General features: G+C 57.3%; 1 protein-coding gene across 2 annotated transcripts; it reads left to right on the top strand.

The window, feature by feature from the left end:
- Positions 1-236: 236 nt before the first annotated feature.
- On the top strand, positions 237-8,419 carry PRCC (proline rich mitotic checkpoint control factor). Of its 2 annotated transcripts, none has more exons than XM_081891675.1 (7): positions 237-1,146; positions 4,297-4,344; positions 4,726-5,337; positions 5,544-5,651; positions 6,262-6,405; positions 6,501-6,566; positions 7,010-8,419. In XM_081891675.1, the coding sequence occupies exons 1-7, from the start codon at positions 766-768 to the stop codon at positions 7,094-7,096; spliced, it is 1,446 nt and encodes a 481-aa protein (XP_081747801.1). In that variant the 5' UTR covers positions 237-765; the 3' UTR covers positions 7,097-8,419. The 2 variants fall into 2 exon arrangements, with proteins under 2 accessions (XP_081747801.1, XP_081747800.1); XM_081891674.1 differs by having other exon boundaries at positions 241-1,146; positions 5,541-5,651.
- The last annotated feature ends 2,162 nt before the right edge of the window (positions 8,420-10,581 follow it).

Raw genomic sequence — 10,581 nt, 5'->3', positions numbered from 1 at the left:
CCCGACGGCGGGAGGGCGCTGCTCGGACCTGGGGCCAGCAAAGGGCGGGGGGGGTCTGCTGGCTTTTACTCAAGGGCGGGGGCAGAGAGCCTAAGGGGCTGGCAAAGGGGATGAACCGCAGCCGCGTTGCGAGGAGTCCCCATTCGAGGCTTCCTCCGCCTCTGGCGGGCCAGGCGCCTCAGGCGGCTGACAAAGGCGCCCCGCCCCGCCCCCGCGGCCATTTTGGCTCCGCGGCAGGTTTGAGCGCGCGCGCGCGGGCGGGCGGGCTGGCGAAGTGCCTGATGGGAGCCGTGCCATTCCCTCCCTGGAGGTCGGAGGCGAGGGAGGAAAGGGAAGCTGAGCGGACGCCACCCAGGACTCTGCTTCCCGGCAGCCACCGCGCGCCACCATGCCGCTGGCCCAGCGGCTACTTCCGGCGCGGCTGCTCCTGGGAGTCGTAGTTTCTCCCTCCCCGCTCCCGCACTGAGGGAGGAAGAAGGCGAGAGCCCCCGCGCCGCCTCCTCCTCCCACGGCGGCCGCCATTGCCCGGAGCCGAGTCGGAGGTTGGAGCGAGCCGCCTCTGTAGAAGGAAGGAAGAAGGGAAAGAGGGGGCGGGGGGAGCCCAGAGCCCGCCTCCTCACCCGGCCTTCCTTCCGGCGGCGGGGCGTTGCCATGGCGACCGCTGCGGCCTAGCGGGCTTCACGCTCCAGCGAGCGCGGCCTAGTGCGGCGGGCGCAGCCTCGGCCTCGCGTAGCAGGAGCAGCCGGCGGTAAGGAGGGGGAGGCCATGTCCTTGGTGGCCTACGCCAGCAGCGAGGAGGAGGAGCAGGAGGAGAGCGACGCGGCCGAGGAGGAGGGAGGAGGAACAGACGGAGACGACGACGACGACGAAGAAGAAGAAGCGACAGAGGAGCGGGAGAGGGGCCGGGAGCTGAGCCGGCGAGGCGGCCGCGGACTCTTCTCCGCCCTCCCGCCGCCCAAGGCCGGCGCGGGCTTCGCTTTGCCCCAGCCCCACCGGCCCCTCACAGCCGGCCTCCCACTTCCTTTGGCGCCGCGGCCTATCCCGGCCTCGTCCCCGCCGCCGCTTCTGGCCCCGGCCGCCTCCGAGCGGGCCCCGGGCAAGAAGAGGACGCAGCCCGTGCGGATCGCGGCGCCTCATCTGGGGGACGTGAGTGTCCTGGGGGTCCTTCGTGGAGGAAGGGCGCAGGATCGGGCCCGCTTCCTCGGCAGGGAGGGACAGGAGGAGCCCGCAGCCGCAAGGCCGACTCGAGAGTAGACCCCTGGCAACGGAGGCATGGTGCCACTGGCGTCCCCCTTTGGCCCTGTCCCTTATCGTCAGTGGGTCTCCTCCTGAGTAGGACTGGTGTGCAATGCAGCCCCGAGGGTCTCATGGTAGCACCTTGAAAACAATATGCTTGGAGCTGACCCGACTCTGCTGGCATCTTGCCACATCTTCCTGCAGGAAACATGTACAATTTAAGAACTCGCTATTAAATCAGAAAGCAGTTTTTCATACTGTAGCAAATTACACAGCATAAAATACTAAATGAAATATTTAGTATCTTTATGAAAGCTATCAACAAGCATTAGAATAATAGAGTCTTAGAGTTGGAAGGGACACCATGGCTCATCCAGTCGAAGCCCCGGCAATGCAGGAATCCAGGGCAGATGGCCAGCCAGCCTCTGCTTAAAAACCTCCAAGGAAGGAGAGTCCGCCCCTCTCATGGGAGTCTGTTCCACTGCCAAACAGCTCTTCCTGTCAGAAACATATTCTGATGTTTAGTCAGAATATCCTTTCTTGTAACTTGAATCTATTGGTTTGAGTCCTCCCCTCCAGAGCAAGAGAAAACAAGCATGTTCCCTCCTCCATCTGACAGCCCTTCTTGAAGATGGCTGTCCTAGCTCCTCTCAGTCTCCTCTTTTCCAGGCTAAGCATACCCAGCTCCTTCAACTGTTCCTCATAAGGCTTAGTTTCCAGACCCTTGATCCTCTTGGTTGCCCTCCTCTGCACACCTTCCAGCTTGTCGACATCCTTCTTAAATTGTGGTGCCCTGAACTGAACACAGTCAATGCAGAATAAAGCAGGACTATGACTTCCCTTGATCTGGACACTATTCTTCTGTTGATGCAGCCTAGAATAGTGTTACCTTTTTTTGCTGCTGCATCACACCTTTGGGCCATGTGATCTATCAAGACCCCTTCTTTTTCTTCTTTGGTGATCATTCATAGCCGAGTAAGATTGTCTTCCATAAACATGGTTTTAACAATGAGTCCATAAGTGACTGTGGAGGCCAATTCTGGATCCACACGTCCTTCCACAGTGGGGACATTGGTTTCCGGGCAGGAGTTGATCACGGTGTGGCTTTGCCAAGCGTGCCTTCCTCTTAGCGCGTTTCTCCCTTGCGTCCTGAGTTCGAGTGTCTTCAAAGCCTATGTCACCTTTGGTAAAGGCTGTTCTCCAACTGGAGCGCTCACAGGCCAGTGTTTCCCAGTTGTCAGTGTTTATACTACATTTTTTTAGATTTGGCTTGAAACAGTCTTTAAACCTCTTTTGTTGACCACCAGCATTACGCTTTCCGTTTTTAAGTTTGGAATAGAGTAGTTGCTTTGGAAGACTATCATCAGGCATCCACACAACATGACCAGTCCAACAAAGTTGATGTTGAAGAATCATTGCTTCAACACTGGTGATCTTTGCTTCTTCCAGTACACTGGTATTAGTTCGCCTGTCTTCCCCATGATCCTTCTCACAGGTACTACTGGCAAGCCAGGTGCCCCATCTTATATTTGTGCAGCTGGTTCTTCCTGCCTAAGTGCAGAACCTTACATTTGTCCTTTGTGAAATTCATTTTGTTACTTTGGACCCAAGTGGGATCTTGCCCTACTCAGAGGAGACCCATTGCGACTGACAGTGGCTATCAAGTCCGTTTGCTTCAGTGGGTCTGGGTGGGCTGTCTCCAGGTGGGACTGGCAATGTCCTCTGCCTGAAACTCTGGGGAACTGCCACCTGCCAGTCTGGACAGTACTCAGTAAGATGGACTCAGTATTATTTAGACGACTCTGTATTATTTAGAAACATGAGGACTAGAACCTTAACTTTATTTGGGGGAAAGGCCTGCAGCTTATTGCTAGAGTATCTGCTTTACATGCAGAAGGTAGGAGGCTCAATCCCCTACTTCTGCAAGTAGGACTGGGAATGTCGTGTGCCAGTCAGTGTATATGAAGGGAGATGGACCTGGTAGATTGCAGCTGGTTGAAAAGCAGAGGGAGCAAACATGGGCAAGTGGTGAAGAGTTGATGAACTCAAGGCTCCCCGCCCACACCTCTCTGAACCCGCAGTGGGCGCTGCCCAACAACTGATAGGTTTTGTGAGAGCTTGGGAACCTGCTGCTTTTTTTGGAATCCAAGATGCTCATCATTCTGCTTGTCTGGAGTGCCAAGGTTTGCCTTTTGTGGTCCGATTCCTTCCTTGACCTTTGGATCGCACTTCTAAGCTAAAACTGGAGGGCGAAGAAGGAAGGCTGTGGTGATAAGGGCACTCGCCTCAGGGAGTGGGGCTGGTGCTCACTCTTGCAAAGCTCCACACAAAGACAGCTGCTGTTTCTGCTTTCTAGGAGCTGCTGGATCTGTCCTTATCACTTACTTGCAGCAGGAGGGAAGGGAGGAGGAGTTGCCAAATGTTTCTTCCTATCCATGCAACGGGAAACCTTTTTTTTGCTTTTCAAGTAAAATTTATGTGCACCCTTCTCATGCATAAGTCATCCCAGGCCCACAATACAAACAATACGCGGGTTCTATTTAGCTAAGTTAGAGTAGACCAGTTGAAATTTTTGGACCCTATTTAGTCACATCCATTAGCTTCAGTAGGTGACTCTGAGTAGGACTAATGTAACGTAAGAAAAAACTGTACTGCAAATACAGGTTTTTGCAGTCCATATGCCTAGCAGTGTTAAGATCTGAGTGAATTAAGTTGAGAGAAGGATTGTTTGTTACTTACTTTATTGCCTTTGTGATTAAGTCCCATAAAATTTCTGGTAGCATCATTGTTAGAAGCAATTTCATATATACAAACAATGACAAAACAATTCCACATGTTCACACAATTTCCTGTGTAAAAAACTATTTTGAACCCAATAAAGATCTGGACTGGGACAGAGGTAGATATATATATATATAAGTTAGTTGAAAATGTAGAGACCTTTTACACTGTCTCCCTCTGTCCCAGTCCAGATCTGCATTGGATTCAAAATAGCGCTCTCTCTCTCTCTCTCTCTCTCTCTCTCTCTCCTTGCACTCAGTTCTGCTCTCTCTCTTTCAGTCGGATTCCGAGGAAGATGAACCAGCAAAGAAGCATCCCTCTTTCCAGGTGAGGACTTGGGCAAGTGGTGCTCCTGTAAGGGGGGGGAGGGGGAGCACCTTGCTTTCATGTTTGCCCCTAGTCAGGCAGTTGCCTCTCTGGATTAGTCATGTTAGTGAAATCTCACATGTGAGACAAAATTCAGTCGATCAGTCAGTGCAGGCTTCACGGTCAGCCACAGCTCGTGTCTTTCTGGGAAGGCACGGCTAGTTCCTGCTTGGCTCCTGCCCTGAGGCAGCTATTGTTGCCTGGCTTGGTGTTGCTTCATGGTGCAGCTTCCTGGGTGAAGGAGGGGCTGCTGTGGCTCCCGCCGTCCCTTGCCAGCAGGCCCAGGTGGATGTAGTCCTTCCTGCCCCTGCCTCACCTTCCCCTATGTCTTCCACCCTCCAGGCCCAGAGCGAGGGCTCCGGCTTGTCTGCTCTACTTCCTCAGCCCAAGAACCTGACGGTGAAAGAGACGAATCGGCTGCTGCTCCCTTATGCTTTCTCTAGGAAAGCGGCTGCTGCTGCTGCCGAGAGCTCCCCGGAAGCCAAGTCTGCCAAAGGCCCGCCCCCCTCCAAGCCAAAGCCTCCCCTCAAGGCACCCTCGGCCGTGACGGCGACCACGACTCCCTCCCCATCAGCCATCAAGGCGGCCGCCAAGAGCGCCGCCCTGCAGGTGACCAAGCAGATCACGCAGGAGGAGAATGACAGCGACGAGGAGGTGGCTCCCGAGAACTACTTCTCCCTGTCCGACCGGAGCGATGCACCAGCCCTCAGTCCAGAGGCCTACACCTACCCTGGCCTCGTGGTGCCGGATGATCTGCCCCCTGGGACGGAGCCGGACCCTGAGCCCGAGAGCCAGGACGCAGCTGCCAACGCCCCGCTGGAGTTCAAGACGGGGCCGGGGGCCAGCTCGGCTTCCCACGGCTGGGCCCCCAAGCCTGGTGAAGACTATGGCGGGCAGCACTATGCGCTCTACCCTGGCTGCAGCGATGCAGGCGGCCCCAGCCCCTACTACCAGGTGAGAGGGGCAGAGCCAGAGGCTCCTTCTGCAGCTGGTGGGTTGAGCCTCAAGGGTGGCTGGCACAGTGGGGAGGGCGAGCGGCTTCCGGGAAGGAGGCTGGGATGGGCATGGGGGGGGTGGCAGGCAAAGTGGCTGGTCCTGCAGCAGATTCCTCTCCTGGTGCTAAGGAGATCCTTTCCTCCACCTGGCTTCCTCTGCAGCAGGATTACTACAGCAGCAGCAGCTACTACTCGGACACAGACCCGGAGCTGGGCCCGCCCCAAGAGATGAGCAGCGAAGGCGCTTCTTCCTCCTTCATGGACGATGAAGCGGTGAGAAGCTGCTCTCAGCAGGGCCCCCTTACTGGCGGGGTGGGGCACCCTCTCCTCCGGCTGTGGTGGCCCTGCCAGCGTTTGGGGGTGAGGGGGTCTCTGGTACTTGGCAGGGACTGCAGAACTTGGATTCCAAGGCTGCCGGGCAGGTAGGGACAAGCAGCCCCAGCCAAGAGGCGTGGGTGCAGGTCTGACATCTTCTTGGCTTCTAGCTTTCAGCAACTCTAAACAGGGCCTTCTGCTTAGAACCAGGGGGGGGGGGCAGGATAGGACCCCCAGAAGGGGAAGGTTTTGTTCTCTGGTCTTATGAAAGGGTGGCCTCTCCCTCCCTCTTCCCACCCCCATTTCTGTCCCCTGAGTGAGCAGAAAGTGGTTTCCCCCCTGGAAGTGAAGGTTAGAGGTTGGTTTGGGACTGCTCAAAGGAGGCAGTTCATCTGCATCCACTTGCTCTTCCACAGGAGGTCCAGGAGGGGGCTGGTTGGCTGTGGACACTGCAAAAGGGGCTTCTGGCTGTTTCAGCTCCAGCCCAGCCTCAGTGGGCCTGGGATTAGTGGTGTTTGGGATGCTCAGCAGACTGAATCCCTCTTCCCTCCTCCCGTCCCTTGCTCAGTTCAAGCGTCTGCAAGGCAAGCGGAACCGCGGGCGGGAAGAGATCAACTTTGTGGAGATCAAGGGGGACGACCAGCTGAGCGGCGCCCAGCAGTGGCTGACCAAGTCTTTGACAGAGGAGCAGAACATGAAGTCCTTCAGCAAGGTGAGGGGGCCCCTCCGTTCCCTCTCAGGGGGAGCCTTCCCTCCCCCCCTCCTGCTCTGCTGGTAATCACAACTCCTGTCTCTGTTTCTCTCCAGAAAAAAGGGGAGCAGCCCACGGGGCAACAGCGGAGGAAGCACCAGATCACGTATCTGATTCACCAGGTGAGGCTGCCGGGTTTGGATCTTGTCACCCTAGTTTGGATCTTGTGCCCTGGAAGCCGCCGCAGTTGGCAAAGTGGGTCCTCTTCTGCCCAGGGCTCCCGCAGGGCTTGCTCTAGAGCAGGGGCTGTGGGCCATCCATGGCCCACCAGACACTTTGCCAATTATTTTTATTGATTTTCCAAACTCTTACAAATTAGACACCTTGGGACTGCAACATCCACCATCACCTCCAGGCTGACCGCTGGGGCTGATGGGAGATGCAGTCCAGCCCGTTTGCGCCTGAAGTCCAGGAACCCCAAACCAAGCCCCCTTTTCAAGAGTGGGTCAGGCCACTGGGGCAGGGTGGGTGTCTTGGTGTCGGCGCTTGGTGGTGCGGGTGGGACAGGCGCCCTGCCAAGCGAAGGGCCTTGCTTCTGAGCCTCCTCCCTCTCTTTCTGGGGCAGGCAAAAGAGCGTGAGCTGGAGCTGAAGAACACGTGGGCCGAGAACAAGCTCAGTCGGCGTCAGACGCAGGCCAAGTATGGATTCTAGGGCCCGTCTGCCTCCTCGGAGCCCCTTCAGGCAAAAGCTGCCAGCCCCAGACCACGTTGCGTGAAAGGAAGAGAGGGGCCTGCGGAGGGAAGAAGGGCGCGAGGCCATGTGCCTGGGGGGGCCTCTGCTGCCTTTCCCGGCAGGGGTCTTTGGCAGAGGAGTGCTCTGGCCCCCCAAGAAGCCCTCTAGGCTGCCTGGCACCCCCAAGCCCCTTTTCTTTCCAGTAGCCAACGCGACATGGACGAGGCCCCTGTCAGCTGGGGGGAGACCAGCGCTGCTCACTCCCTTGGAACTGCCCACCTTGCAGGAGGTGGGGCAGCCCAGGCAGTCCCTGAGTGCTCTTTTGTAGCTGCCCCACCCTGCCCCCCGCCCGGTTCTTCTCGTGTCTCTCTGTGTTTGTGCTCCAGACCATTTGCCCTCCCCTTCCGGGCTGAGGAGAGTTCTCATCTTCTGTGGGTTTGGGGGCAGCCCCCTCCTTGTTTCCCGTCAGAAGCTCTCCTGGCGGTCTCCTCGATGACAGTGTTTGGGTTTCAGCACAAGACAGGACTGGAAAGTGCGTGGCCTGTGATCTCTCCCCCAAAGCCATAAGGACACATCACTGTTAACAGTACTTGGGCTAAGTGCTAGCGGGATCCGTGCACTTCCAGGAGGCTGGCGGCTTTTCAGGCGCCCCCAGCCCAGGGTGAGGGCGGCAAGCAGAGCCTGCTCCACGGCCTGCGGCAGCACCCACCCTCTGGGCTTCCACCCCTGGATGAACCTGGGCTTCCCACTCTCTGGGCTTCTGGGGCCTCTGCCCAGACCCCGTTGTGACTGTGGGGCGGGCCCTCTCTTGCCACCCCTCCCCTCCCCAGATTCCAGGTGGGAGGAGCCAGGCGGGGAATTCTGCTGGGGCACACACACTTGCTCTCTTTCCTTGCTGCCCCACCTCAGATTCTTCTGCTGCTGGGCCTGATCCAGCAGCCCTCGAAATCCCCGGTCTTCTGGTCTCACATCCTCCACTTTGGGGTTGTTGTGTTCTCTTCATTGTTGTTGTTGTCTTTCAAATTGGAGCCCGTTTTCCATTTTTGGAGGGCGTGTCCCCCTCACTGTGGCAGAATTTCTGGGTGAATTATGATGTCTCTGTATTTAGGGTATTACTATTTTTTTCTAAACAGAAACAAAAAAAAAGCAATTTCTAGTTTATTTCCCTTAACATTTTAGTACTTAGAGAAGCCTCTCTTTTTTTCAGTATTCCAAAATAAAGCTCTCATTCAGTAATTTATTCGTTATCTTATGAAACTGTCTGGAAAGAGATTTTATAAAAGAATAAAACTTTTAAATGAACTTGCCTTCCCTCAGAACATTTTAGTATGGTTTGTTTGGGCTCCCCTCAGTCTCCACCCTCCGACTCCCTTCGGACTCCTTTCCCTCCCTTTCTAACCCAGGGGCCTCAGGCAGCTTCTGTGTTTCCTGGGGACGCTTTGTGCCTCCGAGGGGCTTGCAGGGTAACAGCTGGGCCCCCATGTGGGGGGGGGGAGAAGCAGCACCACACCACTTTGCGCAGTCATGGATTTCCCCCAGGAATCCTGGGAACTGTAGTTTGGCCAGGGCACTCATAGCGGTTGGGAGATCCTCTGAGCTACATTTCCCTCTCCCCAATGAATTTTGTAGGTTTTATCTCTGTGAGCAGAATAGGGCGTGGGAGGTTTCTCCTAACAATCAAGGCCAGGAGGCTGTGGTTGAATCTCTCTTTCTCGCCCAGGGGCAGAACAGGGGCAAGGGCCTGCAGTGCCTCCTCTTCCCCATTGCTCTCTCCCATCCGGCCCTGAGAAGCCGTGTTCCTTCTATCACCAGCCATGTCTTGGGGGAGCGTCTGCCTTCCTGTCCGTTCTGATAAGGAGTCCCGGCCAAGCAGAAGTGGGCAACAGGCGCTAGGCCAGTTCAGCCGGATTAAAAATAACTCCTCTCCTGCCCCAGGTCAGGAAGCACTGGGAGTTGTGCAAGAGCAGCAAGTTGGGGGCTGGAGGAGGCAGCCAGAGAAGGCGCAGTGGGCCAGCTATCCCACTGGGCAGTGGGGCTCTGGGCTGGCTCAGACACCATTTCATGCATTTCTGAACTCCTGAACTGCTGTTCAGCTCAAGTCCTGCTCCTGGGCTTCCCCTTCAGGTCCTTGTGGTTGGCCATGAGAACAGGATGCAGGCCTTTGGCTGGGTCCAGCAGCTGCAGCCAGACTCTTACGTTCTCTGCCTGTGTAACAGCAGCTTCACCTTGCCTGACCTTAGCCTGGATTTTTCAGAGCTGCAGCTACACGAACACAAAGACGGGAGGTAATTGCTCTCCAGCATTATCCAAACCAACCCCTGAGAAGTGAGGATGGGATTTCTGCCGAAATCAGAGCAGCCCTGGCCCAAGGAAGCATTTCTAGCACAATATGAAGTCAATAACTCTCTCCCCCCCCCCCTTGGTATTCTGCAGTATACTGCTCCTAAACAAGGAGGCTCTCTTGAGCTGCCAGGGCTGGTTATTGTGTGCAGACAAGGCTTTCCCAAGTTTGCTACAGGCACTAGGCTCTCAAAAAGATACCTACTGCCTTGCAGCTGGTCAAGGGAGGCAGAGAAAAGCAGAGTGGGAAGGGTTAAGAGAGTTTTAACTTCACTTTCAGTCTGGGTGACAGTTCTTTAAGCTTGGGCCACCGTGTCCACCCCTTGAAGGGTCTGTGCCCAGGCTGCCGGAAGTAAGGCGCATGCAGTCCAGGGGGCTCTAGCGGTGCTGCAGTTGGGCGCGAGCAGGGAGAGGCCTGCTGGCTCCGCGGCGGGAAGGAAGGATGGAAGGTCCTCACTGGGCAGCGGCTGGGAGGCCTGGCCAGGAAGGGGGCTGCGGCCGGGCCTCTCCTTGCAGGCGGAAAAGGAGCCCCTCCAGGCCCTCCTCCGCCGGCTGGGCTGCGGGGAGGGAGCCGGAGGCGCCTTTCGGAGATGCCCCTCGGAAGGGACTCTCCGGCCGGAGCGCGCCCTGCAGCAGCCCCCGAGGCGCCCACGGGAAGGAAAGGGTCCCGGGCTGGCGGGGCGGCTCCTCCTCTTCGGAGCGAGCCAGGACCAGACCGTCGGAGCTGCGGCCGGAGCAGGAGGGCTGGACTGCTCTCTCGGGCCGGCGCGGCTGGACCGGAGGGAAGCGCCCTGTCTATCCCCATTCGGGGCTCGCCGGGCTGTGGGAAGGAGGGCGGAGAGCGCGCCGGGCGGGCGGCTGTGCTTCGGTCCCGCCGAGGGGGGACCGTTGCCTCTCTTGGGAACTCGCCCCGCGCCGCTGCTCTGCGAAGGGAGCCCGAGAGCAGGGGATCGACTCTGCCTCCTTCCCCCACCCGCAGTGGATCTGCGCCGCCTCCAAGGCCAGGCAAGTCTCCTCCGTCCCTGAAGCAGGGGACCCCCGCCCACTCGGCAGCTCCTTCCTCGGGAGGAAGACCCTTTCTGCCGCCCGGCCAGGCGGGCTTTTCTCCCAGGAAAGCGGCGGCC

This window comes from Podarcis melisellensis, assembly GCF_964234715.1.
Source record: "Podarcis melisellensis genome assembly, chromosome: 16".
Classification (NCBI taxonomy): domain Eukaryota; kingdom Metazoa; phylum Chordata; class Lepidosauria; order Squamata; family Lacertidae; genus Podarcis; species Podarcis melisellensis.
This window is presented reverse-complemented; position numbering and strand designations above follow the sequence as displayed.

Excerpts from the sequence above, each read along its gene's own strand:
- PRCC (XM_081891674.1), top strand. The coding sequence starts at position 766 with ATGTCCTTGGTGGCCTACGCCAGCAGCGAGGAGGAGGAGCAGGAGGAG. Across the intron at positions 4,345-4,725 it reads AGAAGCATCCCTCTTTCCAG|GCCCAGAGCGAGGGCTCCGG; the intron begins GTGAGGACTTGG and ends TCCACCCTCCAG. Across the intron at positions 5,338-5,540 it reads GCCCCAGCCCCTACTACCAG|CAGGATTACTACAGCAGCAG; the intron begins GTGAGAGGGGCA and ends CTTCCTCTGCAG.